Source organism: Rhineura floridana, chromosome 19 (genome assembly GCF_030035675.1).
Source record: "Rhineura floridana isolate rRhiFlo1 chromosome 19, rRhiFlo1.hap2, whole genome shotgun sequence".
Classification (NCBI taxonomy): Eukaryota; Metazoa; Chordata; class Lepidosauria; order Squamata; family Rhineuridae; genus Rhineura; species Rhineura floridana.
Genome location: NC_084498.1, coordinates 7983093 through 8009466, shown reverse-complemented (window position 1 = coordinate 8009466; position 26374 = coordinate 7983093). Strand labels below are relative to the sequence as shown.

At 41.6% G+C, this 26374-nt stretch overlaps 1 protein-coding gene across 2 annotated transcripts in view; it reads left to right on the top strand.

Moving 5' to 3' along the window:
- VPS37B (VPS37B subunit of ESCRT-I) overlaps positions 1-26240 on the top strand; it is a 46072-nt gene extending 19832 nt beyond the window's left edge. The window contains exons 1-4 of one of the 2 annotated variants that reach the window (XM_061603388.1): positions 12366-12477; positions 15352-15523; positions 15992-16074; positions 18771-26240. In XM_061603388.1, the coding sequence (XP_061459372.1) occupies positions 15379-15523; positions 15992-16074; positions 18771-19265 (723 nt within the window). In that variant the 5' untranslated portion in view covers positions 12366-12477; positions 15352-15378 and the 3' untranslated portion in view covers positions 19266-26240. Of the gene's footprint in view, positions 1-12365; positions 12478-15351; positions 15524-15991; positions 16075-18770 lie in introns of those variants that run through there. The other variant, XM_061603387.1, reaches the window with a different exon arrangement.
- The last annotated feature ends 134 nt before the right edge of the window (positions 26241-26374 follow it).

Genomic DNA, 26374 nt, shown 5'->3' with positions numbered 1-26374 from the left:
AAAACTTGTTTCTACATACATCAGTTTTTCCCTTTCTCCACTCCCCCTTCAAAAAACACAAAAGAGAGTATATGCTTGTAGGAGAGGGCAAGGTCAGCACTCCAGATGGCAGCTGTTAGCTATTTAATAGGGTTATTACTTAATCATAACCTACAGTAAAATGACCCAGGGTCCCATCCTGCTCTAAAATAAGTCTAGGCCTGCTATCTAAGCACTTTTTCTTTAAGCCCTTTGAATAACTCTGTTTTTGGGGAGAGCGGGGAGAGAGAAGAAGAAAACTGGCTTTCTTAAATTGTTAAGAATATCACATACATCTGAAGCAAACCAGAGTGCAAACACTTCTGCCGCACTCCATAACCCAACCCCTCAAATATGACAAGAGAAATGGGGATAGTGACAGTATTCTCAGTTGGACTTCACAGTCTGACTCTGACTGCTTTGCCCCAGTCCACACTGATATAGGCAGGGCATGAAAAATTGTAAGTGGGAGTCAGTGGGCCAGGGAACTTGCGTTCCTCACATACATCTACTTGAGGCCTGTGTTAACCTGTACACTTTAGGCATGCTGTGATTTCAGGGTGGCCCGGTCAGCCTTCAGTTTTCTAGGATAATTTTAGGTCCAGTTTGTTGTTGTTGTTATGTGCCTTCAAGTCTATGACGACCCAATGAATCGGTGACCTCCAAGAGCATGTCATGAACCATTCAGATCTTGTAAGTTCAGGTCTGTGGCGTCCTTTATGGAATCAAGCCATCTCTTGTTTGGCCTTCCTCTTTTTCTACTCCCTTCTGTTTTTCCCAGCGTTATTATCTTTTCTAATGAATCATGTCTTCTCATTATGTGTCCAAAGTATGATAACCTCAGTTTCATCATTTTAGCTTCTAGTGATAGCTCTAGTTTAATTTGTTCTAATACCCAATTATTTGTCTTTTTCGTGTTTCATGGTATCTGCAAAGCTCTCCTCCAACACCACATTTCAAATGAGTTGATTTTTCTCTTATCTGCTTTTTTCACTGTCCAGCTTTCTTAGGTCCAGCAGCTCACTTTAAAAAACTGAGCTGTTGGGTCCTGCGCTGTGCTCCTCTCTTTGATCCAAAATACTGTTTATATAATTAGAAGCCAAGCTGTTTTGAAATTGGGGCTTGATGATCTCACAGCAGTCCTTATCTTGGGAATTTGTTTTGCTTTTCTGCCTTGTTGGCAATTCACAAGGAACTATTATTAGTAGGAGGATAGTTTGCTTCTGTTGGGCTTCCTTGACGTAAAGGCATGTGATTTTGAAGTTGTTTGGGCTTTCTACTTTTTGCCAAGTATTCCTCTGCTTATTGAATTACCCCTTTTTATTGGAGCATGTGACATGGCTTTTAGTTTGTAATTTGATCTTGTTTCCAGGCTGATGCTTCTGACATACTTAATATTTCACTCTGAGCCTTGATGTGGGTATTACATAAATAAAGTTATCAAAGCTCCAGCATAAAATTAATGGGGCCATAAATGAGAGGAGCATGCTGTGACGCCCTTCCCTGGCTCTGCCTGTCAGGTTCCTACCTGCGCGTGGTTACTGCCAGTCTCTAGGCACCACCAGGGACTCCACCAGTCCGGACTGTCCTTTTTTATGGTTTCCCTCTCCGCTCTAGCATAGATCTCAACAGATCCCCCTGCTAGGCAGCACCACCAGTCACGTCCTATAACCAGTATTCCCAGAGACTCTGCCTGAGTCTCCCTCAATTAGGTTACCTCTGTGACTGCGTGCTTAAGCTGTCCCAATCCCTTTGATTTACTCAGACTGCTTATAATTCTGGTTTGCTCTGAATACTTGTGGTGTTATATTCTTCCCTTCACCCGCTGCCACCATTTGTCACTCTTCAGCCTTGGTTATTTACCTCACCCTCCCTTCTGGTCTGTGAAACCCCAGCCAAGGATCAGGCCTTTGGTAAACCAAATAAGTATTTTATTATATAACAGAGATAACAAGATTTCTTTAAAAGGCACTTAAGCATATGGTTACATCTATTCCTGAGGTACTGGTCTTAGTATTAATCCGAACTCCACCCTCTCCTCACATCCACCAACTCTCCACACAATCTCCTCTCAAAACCCACCAAAACAACCCTCTCAAGTCCACCAACGTCCACCCACGTCCACCCACGTCCACACCACATCCACCCAGATTTACCTGACATTCTTCCTTTTATACTGTCAGCCATTTTAAACATTCAGCCAATCATCCAGCATTCTACTGCCCATTCACTCCCCCTTCCTCTTTCACTCCACTTACCATGTATCTTCTAAACAAACAGCACTTACCCTATTTACACTAATACAGGATCATCACACATGCCCCTTCTGTCTGGAAAAGGTTCAGAGGGAGTTTGCTTTTGACACTGTTCAGGAGTTTGATTGCGAACCCTTTTGTTTGTATAGCAAAATATTCTAAAGAACTCAACTTTCACTTCATTTGTGTTCTTCAGCTACTTTATTTAAAATGAAAGAGCTCCACCTCTCTTTAAAAAATGAAACAAAATTACACATTTAAAATAATACAGAACATTTGAAAAGATTAACATTAAACACATAAAAACAAAATATACACATTTAAAACAATACAAAGGATTGTAAAAGATCATCTTAAATATCAATATAACCTAAAATAAATAACATAATAAATCACTACTAGCAGATCAAAACATGAATATACCACAAAGACAATCCCACCCACCAAACACACGAGCGTGTATGTACAGGTTGCAGCATCATTCCCACTTCTGCTGCTACCACCCCAATTTATACTCTCACCAAAAGGTGAAGCAAAACTACACACTCCCCACCCCGGAGCTCCCTCCTCTCACCAGGGAGTACGCACAATCATTCCACACACCCTGAACATCCATGACAACAACGGGTGACACCGTTATCCTGTCGATAATGCACATAGAGTGATCTGCAGTAGCACAAATTGTATGCCCATGGACTGGGATTTGAAGATACATTGGATTAAAGCCATCCAGCAACTATACTTTCTTTCCCCACCAGTAAGCTGGCATACTCCATTAATGTCTTAAGGCCAGAATCGTGCGCTCAGGCTGCTTGCGTCTGGATGAGAGCCCAGGGCTAACGCCAAGGGCTCGCACCCTTTGCCAGGCACAAGTTTAAATCGGTACCTGAAGGGGGGGGGGAAACCAGCCTTCAGTCAGGGTCCCAGCTGCACCTCCTTTCACTAACATACACATACGTACACACCACCAGCTCCACCCTGATATTCCTGTTGTATATATCATGTTATACACTGAAATAGTCAGGTTTCTTCTTGTATTCTCATGTTACTATTAACTACAGCTCAGAACAACACTGAACTGCAACATTAATCCAGGGCTGTGGAGTCTGAGCCGGAGTCGTGGAGTCGGAGTCAGGAGCAATTTTGGGTGGAGTCGGAGTTGGTAGAAATCCCTGGGGCTGATGGGAGTTGTAGTTTAAAAAAGTAACTTTTCCAAGCTCTGGATTCACGTGGTGCTGATGAAATGCCTTGTGCTACCATTTTATTACAGTAAATTTGTTATTACTAGTTAATATACATTTGCCATTTATGAAGGAGTCGGAGTTGAAGGTCTGGCGTACCAACTCCACAGCCTTGCATTAATCCGCATCAGTCTTTGCTAACCCTCGAAGTATGCAAATAACTCTAGAATTGGTCAAGGTTGATAGTTACAGTTGATTGTTTTGGGGTTTATAAAGCTCTGAGAGCCCTTGTATACAAAGGGGCTTTGGTTTGTGGTTTTCTAAATATACAACAACAAATAGGGAAATGAAATTGGTGAAGTAATTTTCATCAGGGTTTGAAACATTGAGGGCTGCAAGAAAGAATTATTCAGCTGAGGCCATATCGTGCTACTATTGTGTTTTGGAATGGTTTATATGACTAAATGTTTATTATGACTCCTCTGCTTTTAATTCTTTTGTGCCAGTGAGAAGGGAAAATGAGCCAGTGCTTTGTGTGTGCTTCAATAGAGCCATTTTTATGGTCATTATGAAATTCTGCACTGCTATAAATCCAGTCTGTACTAGGTGGCTGGAAGGGATGCCTATTTCTTGTGTTGTGCTATGTATATGTATAGCAGGGAACAGGTGGGGGTTGGACTCCAGTTCCCAGCAGCCCCAGCTAGCATGAACAGTGGTCAGGGATGATGGTTGTTTGTAGTCCAGCAACATATAGGTTCTTTTTTTTTTTACAATAATTTTTATTCAAATTTTCATAAAACATACAAAACAAAATCATAAAACATTCAAAGACAAAAAACAAAACAAAACAAAAATGATTAAACAAAAAAATAAAATGTTGACTTCCCATTTGTCGCAGATCAAATCAGTTGTAGGTCTACAATATATAACAATCCTGTCTCTTAAATTATATTATAAAATCACTTTCCTCCAGTAGTTATCTTAATTAATCATCAAATCTCATAAACATTACTTTATTCTTTCCACAAAAAGTCAAAGAGAGGTTTCAATTCTTTAAGAAATGTATCTATCAATTTTTCTCCAAATAAACATGTCGATTAATCCATCTCGTTAATAATAATAATAATCTTATTGTCATAACCATAGTCCAAATAAACATATTGATTAATCCATCTCATCAAAATCTGTTAGGTCCAATAATTTCAATAGCCATTATTCCATTATCCATATTAATTCCATCTTCAATAGTCCTGTTAAGTCCAGTAATTTCAGTGTCCAATCTTCCATTATCAGTATTCCATAATAATCTTGCTGTCATAGCCATAGTCATATAATAAGAGTCTGATGGGAATTTCCTCTATCCCAAATATTTTCTTGCCATCAATTCTGAATAAGTTGCTGAAATATTGTTGTAAAGTCATATCTGTGTTCTTCTTTTTTACAAAATGCACTGGCTCATCTCTTGAGAGTTTTTCCATTGTCACATGGCTGCAGTTAATTCCATAGATTTTCTCTATATCAAGCTCCATCACGTCATTCCAGTCCAGAAGATTATCCAAGCCATTGATAACTTTATCTCTAATATCTTCATTAATTTCTTCAGAGAGAACGTTAAATTCCAAACATTTGATATTTTATTTCTAATATCCATAAACTCCAGATCTTTTTCCAATTCCACATTTGTTCCAATCTCCAGGGCTTGTATCTTCCCTTTATTTTTTCTTTTCTCATCTCTGATCTCATTCTCCTCTCTCACAGGATCCCCTATTTCTTTAAGCTCCTGCGTCATTTTGCTCAGTTCAATTTTCAGCTCCTTACTGCCCTGTCGCAGGGTTTGTTTCGTTATCTCAATCTCATCCATTATTTTCTGAAACATAATTACTTCCAGATTCTCAGCCACTTTCTTGATTGCCATTTTTAAAACCACGAAAACAAAACAAAACAAAAATAAAGAAGAACCACTTCTTATTTCAGCAACAATTGGGTTAATGTTCCAGGCTTGATGACATCACAGTATAAACAGAGCAGCCTGCCTTATCTCTCTATGTTCAAGAACACAAAACAAATTTAGTTCCCAGCATCAAAACAGTTAGTGGCGTTGTGAAGAAGCAGATTCGTCAAAATAAAATAGACCAAAAAGAGAATAGTCCCAGACAATATAATGTTCCTCGGAATAGAAATCCCTCTTCTGTTTATATCTTTAGAATGCACTTCCAGGACAGCTTTTTGCAATAGAAACAGAGATAAGCTGTTAATTTCGTGAATAACAGAGAAGAGTTATAGCTCACCCAGAAGTTCTTTAAAGCTGATTCATTTGACAAATCTCTTTTTGCTGCAACAATTTAAACCAAGTAAAAAAAATAATAGAAAGAAGGGTGCTTGCCTGTTAGTCCGTTTTCTCTTTGAAGAAAAGATAAACGTATCGCATTAATCAGATAGAGTTTGTTCGGAAGTCCGTCTGGCATTGCTGGCTGGACCTTCTCTCATAAATTAATGAAATCCAGTCCTCCCAACAAAAACAGGCTTTTGAGGTTGATCTCTACGTTTCTCCCTGCCCGGGAGAAATTTCATCAGTCAAAAAAAAAACGTTCTGACTGATTTATATCTGAATAAGCTTCTTTTGAGGCGGGAGCCCGTCTCAAAAGCAGGCACAAGTGAAGTCACCCTTCCCGGAAGTCAGCAACATATAGGTTCTGATGGGTATCATAGTGGCTAGGAGAGAAAGTTGCAAAATCCCCAGTTCAGGTTTCATTTCAGTCATGAACCCACTAGGTGCCTGTCACAAGTCGTGCTGCTGTCTCTGAGACTCCACGTTCCAACTGAGAGATAATATACCAAAGTGTAATATGTGCATGTGAGTATATATAAAATGTATTTTTTGTGTATTTTCTTTTAAGTTGCTTTGGTTGTCCTACATAAAAGTGGAAATTAAACCTAATGGTTGCTGTAAAGATTATGGAGGCTGTGCATGTTATCTGTCTGAGCATTTGCAAATAGTGCTATATAAATCATTGTGAAATATTAATTGCTGTGACAGAGGTGCATAACCAAAATGGAGGGAATAGTCAAGAAATCAGAAGAAGGCTAGGACTGGGGAGGGCAGTTGTGAGAGAACTAGAAAAGGTCCTCAAATGCAAAGATGTATCACTGAACACTAAAGTCAGGATCATTCAGACCATGGTATTTCCGATCTCTATGTATGGATGTGAAAGTTGGACAGTGAAAAAAGTGGATAAGAGAAAAATCAACTCATTTGAAATGTGGTGTTGGAGGAGAGCTTTGCGGATACCATGGACTGCGAAAAAGACAAATAACTGGGTGTTAGAACAAATTAAACCAGAACTATCACTAGAAGCTAAAATGATGAAACTGTGGTTATCCTACTTTGGACACATAATGAGAAGACATAATTCATTAGAAAAGATAATGCTGGGAAAAACAGAAGGGAGTAGAAAAAGAGGAAGGCCAAACAAGAGATGGCTTGATTCCATAAAGGACGCCACAGACCTGAACTTACAAGATCTGAATAGGGTGGTTCATGACAGATGCTCTTGGAGGTCGCTGATTCATAGGGTCGCCATAAGTCGTAGTCGACTTGGAGGCACATAACAAACAATGCTGTGAGTGGGCCTGCTTTGACCTGCTTATTAACTTCTCCACTGGATTTTGAATTGCTTACATAAATGCCTATGTTTACTACCTTTGTAGCGTTATTTTCTGTGAATTTTGCATGAGAGCTTTATAACAAATGAATATAGAAACTAGGCTTAATTAATGTGATGGGTAGAATGTTGGACTCTCAGTCCTAAGTGAGTCAACCAAATAGTGAGTCATATACTTAGCTGAACTGCCTGGAGAAGCGAGAGAGCACTTTTCAAACTAGAAGTGCTTCAAGTGGTAGAAAGGTGTTCTAACATGCAGAGCTTGATAAAGAATTCATAAGTAGCAAAAAGCTTTTTAGTTCTATGAATGAGAAGGGGAAGATTGTTCCCTGTTCCCCATCCCCACAATCAGCAGTTGCCATATTGAGGTTAGTACCATATTGAGGCCATGCAAAGACTTCAACTTTGAGAGACTTGTGTTGACAAAAATGTGTTAAAGCTAAAACCAAGTTTTACTTTGTCTACACCTGCTGGATGTGTTTCACTGAAAAATGGAAATGAATAAAAAATAGATTTGCTTCTGCCTATCCTTCAAAGGGATATTCAGACAAAGATTGCCTTTTCCGGGCTGCAGTGTTCCATTAACATGGCATGTGCAATCTGAGATCATTTCCCTTTTTATAGTATATTTTACCCCTTCTACAAGAATGGTTGTCCTTATTGTTCACATGATCAGAATTTTTCCAGACAACTGACTTAACTAAGTTCCCAAAGCGTGTCTGTGGTAGGGATATGAATAGAATTTAACACCTCATGTCCAAGTAATATGCAGGACAATGTGTAAGGGTTGATAAAAAGCATTTTTTTGGGGGGAGAATAAAAAACCCATTTATTTAAATCAGATTTTTAATTTAAATCAGATTTTGAAATTTTATTTAAAAATTAATAACTGTGACCTAGATTCTTTTTTGACTATCATGAATACTAATTATACAACTAATAAGAACATAAGAAGAGCCTGCTGGATCAGGCCAGTGGCCCATCTAGTCCAGCATCTTGTTCTCACAGTGGCCAACCAGGTGCCTGGGGGAAGCCCGCAAGCAGGACCTGAGTGCAAGAACACTCTCCCCTCCTGAGGCTTCCGGCAACTGGTTTTCAGAAGCATGCTGCCTCTGACTAGGGTGGCAGAGCACAGCCATCATGGCTAGTAGCCATGGATAGCCCTGTCCTCCATGAATTTGTCTAATCTTCTTTTAAAGCCATCCAAGCTGGTGGCCATTACTGCTGGAGTAAATTCCATAGTTTAACTATGCGCTGGGTAAAGAAGTACTTCCTTTTCTCTGTCCTGGATTATATTCTATGGATATGTTAACAGCAGGAGATAGGAGACAACCTAAGTAGTCCTGTTCTGCAAATGGTATACATGAAGTGCACACACTGTAACTCTCTCTTGGCCTTGCCTCTCTTAAGTGCAAAAATTGAGGAGGTCAATAAATAGATAATTTGTGGAGATGGAGTAGATCTGAACAAGGAGGAGACCACTGAAGTGGTAATCCAGCTCTTAATCAGGGCCAGCATCAGGGATACTTGTGCCCTTGGGCACTAGCCTGCCCCAGCACCCACACACATGGCCCACCTGCCTTTCTCTTGAAGTGAATGCTGGCCACGCTGTGCGCACATGCCTGCCATCAACGAAGATCAGCCTCTTACAGAAGCCTCGGCCGCCATCATGGTTGATGGCAGGCATGTGCCCGCAACGCGGCCAGCATTCACTTCAAGGGAAAGGCAGGTGGGGGTGCCAGGGGAGGCTGGTGCTGATTAAGAGCTGGATTATCACTTCAGTGGTCTCCTCCTTGTTCAGATCTACTCCATCTCCACAAACTCTATTTATTGACCTCAATCTTTGCACTTAGAGAGGACGGTGTTGCGGGCCTGAGCAGCAGTAAGGGGGTGCCTGGGAGTTTCCTCTCTACAATCCTCAGCAGGGACAGGAGCCGATGCCAGCATGGATCGCGGAAGGGAGTGCTACCCACCCACCCTAAGGAGGGGCCCTCAGCCAGGGCCCAACCTGGCTGCCCTCTGGTGCTGGCCCTGCTCTTAACCTCACGAGCCTCTTCTGCAGGTGTAGAGAGAATTTTTTCTTCCTTCGGACTAATTCATTCTAAATTGAGAAGTAAGTTGGGAACTGAAAAAGCAGGAAAGTTTCTTTTCCAGACAATGAACAAGGAAAATAAAGGTGGAGAAGAAGGCTGAGTTAACGGTACCACCCAATATTTTAAGTTTCTCATGTTGACTTGGTTGAGATTGTCTAAAATATATTTTTTAAGAACTTTACATTTATCTAAAAACTGAAATAGTTAACCATTAAGAAAACATGCACATGGATTTTTAATGTTGTTCTTTGTTGAAGAATAAACAGTCTTATTAGTACAATGTAAAAGCCTGTTTGGTGGTGGTGATTCTGGCACATCATGACAAAAGTATCATGATTTATTGAACAGTCAGAGCTGGTTCATCTCCTGAATGACTTCACAAGTTCATTCTGCTTTAGTACTAAAATGAGCGAATTATCATCCCATTTTTTAATGAAATTTAATCTGAAATCAAGAAAATTAGTCGAGAGCCAAGTGTGGTGTAGTGGTTAAGGTGTTGGACTATGACCTGGGAGACCAGGGTTCGAATCCTCACATAGCCATGAAGCTCACTGGGTGACCTTGGGCCAGTCGCTGCCTCTCAGCCTCATGAAGACCCTCTTCATAGGGTCGCCATAAGTTGGAATCGACTTGAAGGCAGTACAGTACATTTACATTAATCTGAAAACAATTCAGAATAATTGCTTAGTGTGTACCTACCTTCTAATGAAGCCTACATCTCTGAATATGTATTAAGGTTATATTAAACAATAATGTGTTTCTACTAAAAAATGATTATGAAAAAAAACCTTCCTCACTAGTGATTTAAACTGTGATATAAATCATTAAAACTAAGTCCTTCAGAGAAGCAATTTAAATCAATTTGATTTAAATTATATCCACCCTGTGCATAATGCTGAGTTCTCCAGTCCCTGTAATGTGTGTGGTATAAAAGAATCAAGGAGTGGAAAGCGTTTTCCTCTCAACCTTTAAAATTTAAATTTGAGGTTTCGGACCCTTGGCCTCTCACTTGTGGGGTGCCACTGGGCTCCATCCTCTCCCTGATGCTATATAAAGCCGCTGGGGCTGTCATCAGGAGATCTGAGCTGCAGTGTCACCAATATGCGGATGACATGCAGCTCTATCTCTCATTTAAATCTTCACCGAGAGTGGCTGTAGAAACCCTGTCCAAGTGCCTGGAGTCGGTGAGTGTATGGATGGGAAGAAATTAGCTGAAGCTGAACCCTGACAAAACTGAGGTACTGTTCATGGGAGTCAAGGGAAGATTGGGGGATTTGGAGCTAGTGCTCAATGGGGTACAATTCCCCCTGAGAGACCAGGTCCGCAGCCTGGGGGTCATTCTTCACTCTCAACTGTCCATGGAAGCGCAGGTCTCAGCTGTAAGCCGGGCGGCGCTGTATCAACATCTGATATGGAGGCTGCGCCCCTACCTTCCCAATCATCTGCTCCCATCGGTGGTACAGGCCCTGGTCTCCTCTTGCCTAGACTACTGTAATGCGCTCTACGTGGGGCTACCCTTGAAAACGGTCTGGAAGTTGCAACTGGTACAGAATGCAGCAGCGCGCCTGATTAAAGGCAACCAACGACGAGATCATATCACTCCAGTGCTAAAAGAGTTGCACTGGTTACCAGTTGCTTACCGGGCCCAATTCAAGGTGTTGGTTTTGACCTTTAAATCCCTACACGGTTTCAGCCCAGTCTATCTGAAGGAGTGCCTCCAGCATCATCAGCGATGCCGCCCAACAAGATCAGCCTCAAAAGACCCTCTCTCCATCCCACCAGTTAAAACAGCCAGACTGGTGAGGACTAGGGAGAAGTCTTTTTCAATTGTGGCCCCCACCCTGTGGAACTCCCTCCCAAATGATCTCCGCCATGCCCCTTCTATGATGAGTTTCCTCCGAGCCTTGAAGACCTGGCTCCTTAGGCAGGCTTTTGGGGTGGGCTAGGTTTTACTATTATTGCTTCAGATTTTTAATGTTTAATGTATTCGTATGATTTATTTTGTACATCGTCCAGAGTGGCTGGATAACCAGCCAGATGGGCGACTAATAAATTTAATAATAATAATAATAATAATAATTTCTATCTACAGGTTGTTTAAAATTAGTGAAGGCGCTTACTGGCTGCCTCCTAAAATGGCATTGAGGCACTGTAAAATAGCAGGTAGTCACATAAAGTTGCCGCCCTGGGCTTCTGCTGGGAGTAAGGGCAGGATATTTATTATTATTATTATTATTATTATTATATAATAAAAGTTGTCTCATAAATCAGTGTCATCACACAGGTTAATATGTCCCTAAGTCGTTATGCAGAACAGTTTATTTTCCTGCAAGCAGCAGCCAGTGGTAATCATGAGAGCAGAAAGTTGCACAGTATAATGAGATTGGGTGGGACATGCAGGGATTGGGGCTGTAAATTCCTGGGTTGGAGAGCAGCAGACTTGGTGTGGGGCAGATGTACTCTGTTGCATCCCTGCTTTTACTGTGGCATGTCATTCTGCAGAAAGGAAAAAAGGGGGGGAGAAAACCCCATAGTTTCTTTTAAAAGAACAAAAAACCTCAGGGACATACTGATTAGAAGTACTTTCAGAGAAAACCTACAGCAGTCTAGGACTGTATTTGACACAAATGCCCCTAAAGGACATCATCCCTGTGGCCACTGTGTTTATTGCAAACACACACAAAAGAAAAAAGGATTTATTAATCCTTTTAATCAGAAGCAGTACACCTTGAAACATTTTTCCACATGCAACACACCCAATGTCATATCTGTCATACAATGCAGCTGCCCGAAATTATACTTAGGACAAACTAGCAGGGTTCTAAAGAAGCGAGTTGGTGAACATATAAATAACATCAGAAATAGTTGATCAGGGGCTCCCCTGGTTGAGCACTTCGCCAGGTGTGGACACTATCTGACAGACTTCAGTTTCTGGGCGCTAGAACAGGTACATGTACGTGACACTCAACTATGTTGAGGAGAGAATTGGCCTGGATCCTAGAACTGAACACACTAGTCCCCCATGGATTAAACGAGGAGTTGGAGTTTCTTCCCCTTTTATGAGTTTTGCACTTTAGTGACGTTCCCTTGGACACAGCTGTGGTCTATTTTCCTGCCTCAGAGCCTAAAGGCAGTTGAGAGGACGTATATAACTCTATGTTTGCGGTCAAAATTCTACATGGGTAATTTCTCATTACAAAGAATTGCTGTTAAGATTAACTGAAGCATTTTAACTACAAGATAACTTTGAAGCTACACCTTGTAAACGGTATGTGAGTAATATGGGTGTTATGATTTTCCCATACCATCGCTATTGAACTGTAAGAATGTATCACTGAATATATATTTGTATGTTTTAACTTTTAGCCCCTGACGAAGGCCAACTCGACGTGGCCGAAACGCGTTGGACTCATTTCCTTTCAATAAACGGATTTGGAATACTTTTTACAAACTATATTTCTCAGCATCTTGGGGTTTTCTCCCCCCCTTCCCCCCCCTTTCTGCTGCTAGTAGATGCTATCCCCCATTGCTTTATGTCATTCTGCCACCCTGTGGCTTAAGTAGCAGGACATTCCTTGGGATACATAGTCTTTCAACTAGTATGAATTACTTCCTCTGTTGCAGGTAGGAAAGGCTGACGAATTGGGTAACCCACCCTCTGTTTCATAACTGACTCATGTATTGTAGAATCTAGTAATAAAGAGGCCAATTACACAACTTTTTTCTTGCTAACCCTGGTCATGAAGTTAGTGGAGGTTTTTTTTATAGTTGATGCATCACTTCTTCTTTGTGAATGTGTTCCTTGCTCATCAGTTTTAATCCTGATTTTAAATGTGACTGGCTCTCATCTGGAGCCCTCTGGCGTCCTTGATAATTTTCTTTCTCTATGGTTCTGTGCTAGTATTGGTATATTTGATGCACACTACACTAACAGTTTTAATACCGTAATTTATTATTTAAGAATAATTTTGGGGAAATCTTTTTACTGTCTTGGAAAGCATCTTCCCTCCCCCCCCAACGTAATTGTGTTGGAAAAACCTAGTGCTACTGTGTGTAATGGAAGCCAATTTCAGGAACACTCTGGCTTTGTTAATTTATGGGGTCGCCCTATATCTGTTACATTTACAAAGTTGGGTGAGTTACCAGTAGGGAGGACAGAGATATTTATTGCTTCTGACAGAAATATTTAAGTTGATATACTAAGTTATATGCCAACTTCTCAAAGCGAAATGTATAGATTCAGCAGACATTCATTTGAGGTTTTTGCACAATATAATATGTAGCTGGGAGTGGGCTTGTGTGGGTACTCTGTTCTAGATATAAAAGTAGATGGCATAGGGGGATGAACTGGAAAGAATTATTAAGAGCAAGCCACATAAGAAGACTTAAGTGGAGAGAACGGTGTGAAACGAATTAGTGATTGATGTAGAGAACAAATTATCTATGCAAATTTCAGGATTTCCTTTAAAAAAAAAAGATTCAGTGGATCTTAAGCTTTGTGGTATTGGTGGACTAGGGTTAAGCTTGGAAGATCCCAGGAAAACCCAGTCAGACTCAGGAGTGACATAAGAGCCTGCCAACCACATGCTTTTCAGGAGTTCCAATTAGCCATCACAGGTCTTAGCAGCTCATTAGCCCTATCTTCCAGGGGGCCTATTAACAGTATTAGATTAGATGTGGGTGCTTGGTATGACTCATTATATGACTTAATATCTTGGAGGACGGTGTTGTAGTTTGGTGTGTGATCCAAAGAGGAGTGATTCAGCAGAGGACTGAGTGTACTGTGTGTTTCTCTCCTCGAGTCCTGAGGAGGTAGAGCAACAGGACAGGAAAAATCTCATGCAGCCATTGTTGCATTGAGTCATTGCAAAACTCTGGGTTGTATCCAAGGTTTGTCATACTTAGACTAGACCCATTTAAATTTATCAGTGTTTGTTTATTATTATTTTATTAATTTATTTCGCACTTTGCCCCAAAACTGGGGCTCAAAGGTGGCTTACAAAAATTAATATAAAAATACAGATTTGTTTTTTTTAAAAATGCAGATGAAAACACATGGGCACAACAGAGAGGCATAGACAAATAGACCGACCCATTAATTTCAGTGGGTTTGCTGTCAGTAAAACTTAGTTGGATGTAACCCATTTTATACAAGATTTGTATCACCTATCAGATTGTAAGCCAGGTCTTTAAATTTTATCCTGCCTCGAATAACTTGCAGAAAATGTGTGGGTATACATTAAAATGTAGGAAGTAAGTATATGACAACAAAAGAATGATATTTCAGTCGTCTTTGAGAACAGCCTATGTGCACGCTAATCCCTGAATCCAATAAAGACCTCTTTATCAGATTTGTATAATCAAGGAAACAGGGCCTTGTTCTCCCTATCCCATCAGAGGAAACAGTATCCTGCTGTTCATTCCTGCTGAATAACTAACTTCAGATCTTACAATTCCCCTTTGATCTACAAATCTCATTATGAGGTCTCATATGAGACGCTGCCAAGCACACGCTGTAGTGTTTAGCTTTCCAAGCCTCTCCCTTGAAAACATACCTTCTCCCTGTGCCCTCCCCCATTAGATTAAAATGACAGGTTTATCTTTTGAGAATAAGCATTTCTGGCCAGTTGGATTTGACGCTGTTGAGGCTGCACATACAAGCATTTTGTGCCTGAGTGAGGCAGAAAATCCAAATGGCACTGCTTCCTTTCCGCCTATTAATTAACATCAGTACTGTGTGGTTGCGCTGGTCCCCCTCATTTTAGTGGTGGCCTGCACAGGAGAATTTCCTGATAGATTGTGTCTGTAGGTCAAATCTGTCTCTCCTACTCTACAGCCTTTAGTGACATCCAAAACCTGCCATCTCTGGAGAGATGTTATTCATAAAGGCTTCTGTGCTTATTTAAGGAGTTACCTCTCCCTCCCAGGGGAGGCGCTAATCGCAGCTGGTCTCTCAGCCGACATGATGAAGTAGGCCCTGCTGCCCCACCTTTCCCTCTGCTGCAAGCAGGTGGCATAGCTCCTAGTAGATGACCAACAGGTACTGTTATTACACCAATAGAATGCTCTAGCATGTCTTACACCAATAGAATGCTCTAGCATGTCTTGCCCATTTAACACCCCCCTTTTTTTTCTCTTGCAGGCCCAAAACGTTCAGCTTAGCAAAGACATGACTCTTGCCAGCAACCGCAGCCTAGCAGAAGGCAATCTCTTATACCAGCCAAAGCTGGATGCTCTGAAGGCTGCATTGACTCAGAAATACCAGGAGCTGCAGGTTCTATTTGAAGCATATCAGATCAAGAAAACCAAGCTAGGTAATGAACCCTTCTTCCTGCATCTTCCTTTTTAACATGTCTTGCACGATGGGCATGTAATATAGCTCTCTGTGACCCACGTTGCTGATTCTTAGGTTGGTTGGTATAAATGTGTACAGGGTGTTGGGGGTCAATAGAAATGTCAGTCAGTAAGACTGCAGTGCTTGATCAGTCACTCAGTTAGATGATTAACCTGTGGCTTCCCAGATGTTGCAGAACGTCAACATCCATCAGACCCAACCAGCATGGCGGTTGGCCAGGGATGATGGGTGTTGTAGTTCCTGCAATGTCTGGAAAGCCACAGGTTAGTCATCCCTCAGTTAGATCAACCAGTATTGGTGCATTTATCTTTTTTTTAATTGGTGCTTTAATTTTTACATTATTTTACTTGAATGTCTGAAGTCCAATATTTCATTTAACATTTCTGCTTTGATTAATGGTCCTTGCTGCTCTTTGTTCTGTTTACAGACAGACAATCCAGCAATGCTTCCCTGGAGACCCTTCTAGCGCTGCTTCAGACCGAAGGGGCTAAAATTGAAGAAGGCACGGAGGTAAGTGGAAGGAGCCTACAAAACTGAGTTGCCACCATGCCTCAGAGGAGCTCTTCTTACGTCTCAGTGCTTGTTGCAATTTTGCAAGGCTGGTCAGTTCACCTAAAAGGTAGATAAACAGATAAATACAAACTGCTTTATCAGCCCACCAACCTCAATATTTGCCTGAACATGGCTGTTTCCACAGGACTGGTTGACCAATGGCTCATCTGGGGAGTAGGGAAGGGTGTCTGTCTCTATGTGATGGGGTTTTCCTAGAGCCCTGCTGAGTGAGATTCAGTGTTGTAGCTTGGCCTGGAGAATCAGGCTCGTTGATGGTATTCCCCCTCTGGTATCCCATAGGAATTGGCATGAAAATCCAGGCTAGACCTGCTGCCTGTTTGCTTAGTGACAGAGCAGCTTATTGGAGTGCTTACAGAAATGGTGTTTCTGGCTCTGCTGGGGAGTTGAATTGTGGGCACTGCTAGAAGGTTTTCCTCACTCCCTTGCCTAGTACATCACCAGCCCAAGTTCCAACAGTCAGTTGGGCTGCTAAGATAACAGTCTTAATGTAGCTACATTTTCCAAAATGGACATTTTCCCCCCAGTGCTTTATTTTTCCATAGAAAATTTTCTGTTTCATAAGTTCACCAGTAACAGTGAATGGATGCTAATTGCAAATACAATATTAGGCAACCTTGGCAGCTTCCATTTTTTTACTCTTGTTTACTAAATGCTAGTGAAATAAACATGCTAAATTAAATCATTTTATAGGGCATCAAGAAAGTTTTTATGCAAATCACCCTAATTTGCATAGGATTCCCCCCCAGTTGAATTGGACAATTTTCCAGAACCCACATCACTGCTACAGATGACATTCCTTTTTTTTAAGCTGCTCAGGATTGAAAATAAGCAAATTCCTTGAGCATTGCACTTCAGAATGAGTGCAGATAGTTTGTCTGTATCAGTCATACTGTGCATGGAAAGAATTAGCCTCATGTTTTCAAGGCGTGTGTGGTGCATGAACAGCAATTATGTAAGCTGTGTTGAATGCCAGGTTCTTGGCAGAGCGAGACTGTGAAATATCTTCAGTAAATCATCCTGAGAATCTTGCCTTAAGAACAAAAAAGGACTCTAGTAGTCATGGTTGCAAACATATGGACAATGTCTATAGGTTCAAATCAGAGAGGGTTGGAGGGGGTGAGGAGAAGGAGCTTGTTTCCTTGTCCTCGTCAAGACCTCCAAATACCACACAAACTTTGATTTTGACATAAAGCAAAACTAGTGCTCATGTCTACAAGAAAAAAAAAATCTCCTAAAGAGGAGTTGAGGAGAAAATGAGGAAGGAGAAGGGTGTGTGTGTATATATGCATAGAATAAATAATATGCATAGAATAAATAATATGCATATTAACTTGCAGGCTACAATTTAGAAACTAAAAACCCTGGTTGAGTCCGCTTCATGCTCGAACCCTCCACTGTCCCTAATGACTGTTCTCCATCCCTGTTCTTCTACCTCTTCCCTGGGAAAACATTTCTATCTAGGTACACACCCTCACAACATTCAGTCTACTGAGTGTTCTGTTTAGAGTAGGGAAGAGTTGCATAGAGTGCTCCCTGGCATTTTGTCCACTCCCAGATGCCTTAAAGCCAGGGGAAGGGCCATAGCTGAGTGGTACAGCATCTAGATGCCGTGCATGCAGAAGGCCCCAGGTTCATTCCTCAGCATCTCCAGGTAGGGTTGGAAATATTCTCTGCCTGATACTTTGGAGAGCTGCTGCCCTGTCAGTGTAGACAGTGCTAAGCTAGATGGACCAATTGGTCTGATTCGATATAAAGTGGCTTCCTATGTTTCTGTGTACTTAAAATAGCAATTTACCAAGATTAAGCAGCCTAAAAATCTTGACTTTCTGCTTTGACTGAATTTGGTGGCTGCCTATGAGGTTTACTGTTAAGACTTTCCCAGTTAGCATAGCCCATGGCCTTTGCATAACTTGGCTGGTCATTTGGAAAATTATGTCACGGCACATTCCTTTCTCTAACAGACAAGGAAACACCAATCTAACCCTGCTAGCAAGAGGCACAGTGAAGCGATTCTTGGTTTTACGGTGCTGTTTGGATAAAGATGTGCACTTGAAAAGAGCTGATGATATAGCCTCTCATTGTTTAACAAAAGGCCTGTTCCAAAGCCACAGCTAGCATAAGATGGGGAAGGCTTGCTGGTTAACGGTAGAGCAACATACTTTGCACGTAACAGGTAGAGAGTTCAGTCCTGGTATCTCCAGTTAAAGGATCTTGAAAAGTGAGGCTGAAAGCAACTTCTGTCTGAGACCTTGGAAAGCCCCTGCCGGTTACAGTAGACTATACTGAGCTGTCATCCAGTTTCCAAAATAAAGGAACCAGCCTTGGCAGCACAAGCTTGCAGCTGCTGTGAGCTAAGCCAGTCCACCCACGTATATTCCATTTTTCATGCAGCACAGGGATGGAGAACCTGAGGGCCTCCAGAGGTTGTTGGACTTCAGTTCCCATCATCCTTGACCACTGGCTGTGCTGGCTGGGATTGATGAGAGGTGGAGTCCAGCGACCTCTGGAGGCCCACAGGTTCCCCATCCCTATTTCACAGCAAGAGATGGTTACAGGTGGATACTGATGTTGGAATAGGGTCTGTGCTTCCCACATGTGTCCTTTCCTAATGGTTTCTTTGTTGGTTGTCACAGAACATGGCTGAGAAGTTTCTGGATGGTGAAGTTCCACTGGACACCTTCATTGATGAATATCAGAGCCAAAGGAAACTGGCTCATTTGCGACGTGTGAAAATAGAAAAACTCCAAGAGATGGTGCTGAAGGGACCAAGACTTCTCCCAATGCCACCTCAGCCGAGAACCACTGAAACACCACCAGCACTTCAGACTTCAGAGGCAAACACCCCGCCTTCTGTTATGCCTCGCCGCAATCCTCCTCCTCCTCCTCTGGTGCCAGCAGTCCCAGCAGGACGCTTCCCTACACCTTTTACAGCGGCACTGAGTGCGGGACCAGCCCTCCCTTATTCAAGCGCTCCATACCCTCCACTCCCCCCTCGAACAGGAGCTCCATCTGCTAGTCAAATGCTCCCACCAGGATATCCAACTCCGTTTGTCCCCCAGTACCCACCAGCGTTGGCCCAAAGACCACCGCCTCGCCTGCCACCAAATCCTGGCTTTATCCTGCAATGAAGATGCCATCGGGACCTGACTCTTGTGTATTGATGCTGACCTTTTTGCTCTTTATCTCCCAGAAACTCAACCTAAGTAGTGGGAAACCTCCAGTGCTTTTGCACAGAGGAGTACAAGAAATCTAGGCTGATAGCCTGTGCATCAATGCATCCTGTGTTTTCCATCATCACCGCTGTGTTTTTGTTTTTTTTAAAAAAGAATTGACATCTGCATAAAACACTTGTTTTGAATGGTGGTAGGCAGCTGAATTGTGTAAATTAGGTGGAGTATTTCCATTATAAGTGGGAACTCACCTAACTCTTAAAGAGATTTCAGCCAGCATGAAATGCCTGCCTCTTTCGATGGGATCTTGTTTCTTTTTCTACTTTATTTGAGCATGAAGAACTGCCAACCAATTCCAGAAAAGAATCCCCATTCTGATATTTGAATGGTAGCTGTTGCATATGTATTCTGACTACAAGAACACAGTAAAATGGGCTAGCCAGCAACGCTGCTGACTCAGTGCTTGTGGTACACAAACTCTGTTTAAACTACAAAATTATTATTTTCAGAGTTAGCTAACTTTGGTGTTGGCATCTGATGTGCAGCAAGTTGCTTCCGTTGCTGATGTAATCCCATTCATTTCAGTGAGATGATGCCAGTGTAAGCAGGTCTCCAAAATGCCCTTTTAAAATATTTGGTGGGGATCAACTTTTTAAAAACATTATGACCTCCAGAAACCTCAGGATTTATATATACATACATATATATACATATATATATATATATACATATATATATATATATATAAAGAGTGATCTGCTTTTCCTGCTCTTGTTGCTTGACCAAATTCGAAATCAGCCTGTGTTGGGAAATCTTTAGGGCACCTCCCTCTCCTGCTTGCTGCCACTCTTCTCTTCCCATCAGTCTCTCACTGCAGCATGTCGGGAAGAGGCTCTTCTTCAAGGCTTTTGGCTTGCAATGTCTTTATGCATCTCAGGCAGCAAGTTCTGTCAAACACACTTTTTAGTCTGTGGCTTCTGTCTAATCTTGTGGGCAACTAGTTTCCATCCATTCGTATTTTCATTACATCTTGGTCCTAAGCCAAAGCTCCTACCCCAACTGAGAACCTCAAATTTGTTTTGTGTTGAGCCAGGAGAGATCCTTCTCCCCCCTCTGTACCCTCCAAACCTCCCTCTTCTTCTAGACCATTTGTTTCCTAAAACTGAAGGCCTGCTTCTGTTTACAGGTCTTGCGAGACTACTATTGTTCTCTCTATGAATCCTGGCTATTAGGTTTTTCTCTTCAATAATCTTTTGCAGTCACAACAAATTTTGTGATTTCAGTGTTGCTTTAATCCTTCTGGGGGCTAACTTGCTATCAGACGGATCTGTGACAGAGTACTGAACATTTGCTAAATGGAAATTTTCATCGCATTGGAGTTTCTTCCAGGAGTCTGGAAGAAAGTAAAAGATTTTAGAGGGATCAGTTTCCCATTTGACACTAGTGCTCATTTGTGTTTGAGTTGTTCCTGAATTTTAATATGCATAAGTAGCTCTGAAAATGCCTTGTGTTTCAAGAGGATTTGGAGGGGGACAGTTGTTGCTGAATTTGGTAGGAATTTTTTCTCTTAAACAGAGTCTAAAAGATTTTTTGGGAAAACATCCATATTCCAGGTGAAGGTAACCTTGTTTATGGCTGCATTTTGTAAGCTTTTGCATCCTTCTGCATTAAATTGCCAGAAGCTTTAATAAGAAGCATATGGAGAAAATAAAGTATTTTGAAGTGAGGAAGGTAAAGGGTAGAATACATACATAGAAGTTAACACACAGTGTAGTTATGGCAGAGTACTTAGTTCTAGTCCAAATTCTTCTGTCACCACTTTTTACTTACCTTTTCGCCACAGCATGTTGCAGGGATAGCTCATTCTATACATTCTATTCTATGAAGCAAAATGCAGATAATAAAAAACTGCTGCTGTTTCTTCAGTAGCCAGGAGGATTGCCTTGTGTGCTGTTGAATGATGTATCTCAACGAATGAGTTTGACTTCAAACTGGCAGTCGTAAAGCAAGCCTTGAATTCAAGCCTCTCTTGTAAGGGACAGCAGTGTTGCATTTAATAAGCAGATTAAGATACTGACCCAATTCACACATAGCTCTAAGCCAAAGCATGGTTTAGTTTACACCAGTGGCGGCAGTTGCAGGACTGGAGGATCAGAGTAGTTGCGATCTTTGCACCAGAAACCCATGTTTGCTCATTTGTGCTAAGCTATGGTTTGGCTCAGAGTTACTTGTGAACGGTGCCAGTGTGTTTGGGCAGTGTTGCACAGAGAGGCTGTGTTCTGGTTACCAGTATATAGGCCCTTCTGAAAGGCAAGGTAATCCTAAACAGTTAGATCACTGATTTTTGAAATTGGCTTTAACTGGGATTTTTCAACCTTCTCAAACAAGTGCTTGGCCTTAGACCATCTTTTTCCATTTCCCCCATTTCTCTTAGCCTGGCTTTGAAAATTTGTCTTGGGAATTCTAGCTATGAACTCTGCTGAAGTGGATGGGAAAGACCCAAACTTGGGTGTGGTGTCCATACAGGAAAAAGTCACATAGGTTGTAGAAGTAGGAAGAAAGTGACATTTCAGTTACACCTACTTAATTCCAAATTATGTAGAGGGTGTGTGTGAAAAAGAGAGAGTGAGAGCTGGGGGGAGAGTTATTAAATGGGAAAGCTGATCTGCATGGATCTTGAGTCATTTGTGACTGGGAAGCATCCTTCAAACTAATTTACAGCATCATTCCATTAAGGTGCATCCTGAATGCAAAGAAATTGGTGAAAGTAAAACTTGGTTGCAGTCCATAGGCAGCTTCGTTAAATCTGTGTTGCCACACGCTGTTCATGAAGAGAAGGGGGAAATGGGAAGCGGTGTGCAACATCTCTTATCAGGTTTTAACAAAGGGTGTAATTTCTCACAGCTCAGAGTACAGATACGAAAGTGTGAAGCTGTTGGAACGGTGCATCAATTAGCAGCCTGCCTTAACTGTTTCACTGTGGAAGGGTGCTGTTAATGCATTGTGTCCTTTTCAATATATTTTTTAAAAAAAACAAAGCCACAGTTGCCAATCTAGACCTTCCTGTGCATGCTCCAGTTTCCTTTTTGCCATTCTTCCATTCTTGTTTATCTCCCAGTGCTTCCTCCCAGTCTGTGGCTGGAACCCCTTTTGTGATGTCAAGAGCTACATTTTTGCCAGTTTTGCAAAGCATAAGTCAGCCATTGGGAATTTTTTTATATTGTATCATATTGTCATTCTTGTGATCTCTGCTCCTTTTTGATAAATTGCAAGGATGACTGACTAAAAGAGCAAAATACAAAAACTCTTCAGCCTGGAGGCTTCTTTCTTCAAGCCATAAATCTTCTGCTGAAAGATGAAACCCTGGTCATTATTCGTGTGTCACAAATTGGACTCAGTGTGCTTTTGTGCCCATCCTTGAACTGCCATTTTCCTGTTAAGAGGACAACTCCGTTTGCCTTGGAACAGGATATCCTCCTCCCATCTGGCTATGGGACTCTTGAGGCTTATTCTGACAAGACCAGAATCTCTCATTTGATTTGATCCTGGTGTATGAACCAACTCCCACTGTGTACCTTTGGGCGATTTTGTGAAAGCCTAGCTTGATACAGGAAAATGGGTTTCTAGAGACTTTTTGTCTAATCAAGCATGAGATTTCAGTACTCCATGGATGACATGCAATTTCTTTTTTAAAAAAAAGATGACAAGTGCATTCCTGTATCTGCTGAACACTATCCATTATAATTTGATATGAGCTAGTGAATTGTTGAGTTTTATCTTCTTTTTTTCATTTTGCTTATTGTAGAGTATGAACCTTCAGAGATGAAGTGGCTTTGAGTATTTGGTCCTTCAACTAGCTGTGATCACCTGTTCATAATTATTCTTACAAAGGATGCTTTTTACATGACTACTCGAAAGGCACGGGGATGACTCCTATGAGTCACTCCTGTGTCCTGAAAGATTATGTGGCTGAATGAGTAAGATGCGTGACTTGACCACAGACAGAGCCATAAAACTAAAGCTTCCAAAACAGATTTTGGATAACTAGTATGTGTGTTTCAACAAAGTTGTTTGTTACTTGTTCATATGAGTCACCCTTTGGAATGGGAGAGTAGCTTATCAAAGCCATTTGATGGTTGTAACGTGGCTTCTTGCATATTTTAGAGACTTGGTTAAACATTCTCTCAAAAGTTCAGTCTCAGGTGAGTCTTGGAGCATGGCAAAGAGTCCTCTTTTTCCACAAACCAGGATGCAAACATTGGTGCTAACATAGCCATCTCTTTACTGCTGCTTCAGAGCTCATCTTTGAATCCCTAAGTGACAGGCAGACCTGTTTAGTGCTGTAACTCTTGCCAGTTCACCCCCTCCCCAATTAGAAGGTACTAGTTATGTCTCTTCAAATACACATTTCATTTAACAAAAGAAATTTGTTCTCCTTGTAACACCGGCTGTCATTTCCGCTCTCCCCAGCACCCCAATACATCACACATTCAAAAGAAAAAACTTGAGTCAAATGTTGTTCAAATTGAAATAGAGATGTTGAACAAATTAGGGGGGAGCTTTAACAGCATGTGCCTACCAGTTTATCATCTGAAGTGCACAAGAGAGAAGGTCATAAGCCTACTTACGAATTTCGCAATGCATATTTATATACTTTCTGACATGTTTTTTGATTGAGTGTTCCAGTAAGAACCTGAAAATCTGTTACTAGTTTTTAGAAATACCTTTAAAAAAACACACACTTTTTGTAATTGCTGAACTGTTCAGGAATACCTCATGCAGAAGAGAACCATGCTACAATCCAGAAGCAAAGCATCACGGGAGACAAGGAGCTGAAGTGTGCCTTAGGATTACTGCTTGTGACTTGTTGAGAAAAGATACTTGCATATCTTTCAATACAGTGGCCATTCAACTGGCCTTTTCTAAGGGCTTCTTTCTGATGTTAACAGGATTTAGAACTAAACATAAGGCAGTAAGTGCTATTTGTTTGCGGTGGGAAGTGTACATCTGTGGTTGGCAACAGTTTTGCTAAACCAACACAATGAAGGAAAAGGTGGGGAAGGTCTGGTCTGACGTGCCTTCCTGTGAGCAGGCCACTATCAAGCTTGCCGGAAGAACTTCTGTTCTTCTCTGAGGTGGCAGTTAGGGAAGGGAGCTGGCAACAGCCATATGGGGCTGTGGGGGAGGAGGGTGTTGCAGTTGTGGGCCTATCTGTTTGCTGGCGCTACTTGTTGTATGTCATTGAGTTCAAACCAGTGGCGGTAGGAAGTGCTTATGCGTGTTGTAACTGCTTGGCCTCTGGAGAGCAATAGAGCAAGATCTTTGGTCACCTCTTGCTTATTGGAAGCCAAAACTTTATTGAGCTCACATTTGAGGGTGAGCACAGAAAGCACTGAGGCAAAACTGATGCCTATCAGCATTGACAAGAGGGTTGACTCCAAGCCAAGCTATGTATAACTACTGAGGTCCTGTGAATGCAATGCCTCCTACACAGGTAGCACTTGAGCACATGCTGTTGACATTTCCTCTGATTAAAGGGGGCTGGGGGGGAATAAACCAAAGGAACCTGATGCAAATAGAAGAATGATTTCTTTCCCACCGGTAACTCTTGAACAGGTTTGCACCCAAATCCTGCCTCTCCCCCCCCCCACTGCATCCTTTTACTCTGCGTATGTCAGAAAGAAGTATTGCCTAGGGGGAGGGCTTGGGCAACTAAGGTGAGGACATGAATGGGAGGCAGACCCCTCCACCCTGCATGGGAGGGGTTCCTGGCCTTTAGGCCACCTGAAGAACAAAATTGTTGAGCAAGGCTCTCCCCTTTTATGAAAGCATGGTCTAATAGTGGCAAAATACTAGTAGTGTGGTTATAACCTTGTTCAAGACAGTTGAGCATGCATTATGATGTAAAATGCCTGCAAATGGCAAATACTACCTGAAAACTTCAAAGTTTTTTTAATTAACAGAAACAGTTGAAATGCATAACTTTAGATGGTATTAGAATATAGAGAGAAACTATTTTAGTGTTGCATTTGGGGTATTGCTCTTTTGCTGATCTTTATATAAAAATTTTGCAAATGTGTTTTGTTCACTATACCTGTACTGTGCAGCTGGTGGTGTTTTTAAAAAGGTCAATGAAAACCCCCATGTATACTATTTTGAGGTGGAGGAAGCCATGTTCCCTTAAGGTTTTGTGTGTGTGTGTGTGTTTTTGGGGGGAATAGCCACTTTTTATATACAACTGTCTTAATTGCCCTTTCTATAATACACATGGATGGATGTCTGAGCTAAAGTGGAATTTCAAAAAATAATTGCTTGCCATTAAGTCCTAATCTGTTTCTTAATTTGTATATATTATGGGAAAAGCCTGAGTGGATTTTGCTGGTTTATTGTCATCCAGTGGCAGCATCAGAGATGTTGGGTGTTGTTGTTTTTTAAAAAGCACTTAAGAACTATGTGTGTTCAAGTATGGGATAGGTAACTTAGTTTTATTAAGGGAGGATGGGAGTGTATTTAAACCAAGTAGAGAAAGGAGCGTCAGGTGGTGGCAATTTGATAACCCTTTGTCGTAGGGCTGTACTCCGAGGCATTAATCCTGTTACTTGGGCCGCAGGAGGCAGGGTCCTTGACACTTCATGCCAGCACGAGCCAGTTTTGTAAAGTGTAGCATGCTACCTGTAATCCCAAAAGAAGCTGCTGGATATGGAAGAACTTTTAACTAAGCCTCTAGCAGAATCTCTCTTGCTTCTGCAAGTAGGGCTGTTCCTAATGTGACAAGACTGTAAAAGTTTCCTTTGTGCTGTACAACTGATGAGAATGTGGTTTCAAAGCAAGCTTCAGCATTGAAGGCTAGCTGTTTTTCTTGTAGAATTGGCTGTTAATGACTCCAGGATTGCAGTGATTACTGAATAAAAGAATTACTAGATTTTGTACAAATTTGTGTCACTGACTTCCTACATTGTGTGTGACTGCTGGTCATCACTTTAATGAGGAGCAATATTCCACTTTTTTGCTTTTCTCTCTCTTGCCCTGGCAAAGACTAGAATAAGTGACTGATGCTTCCGTGCACT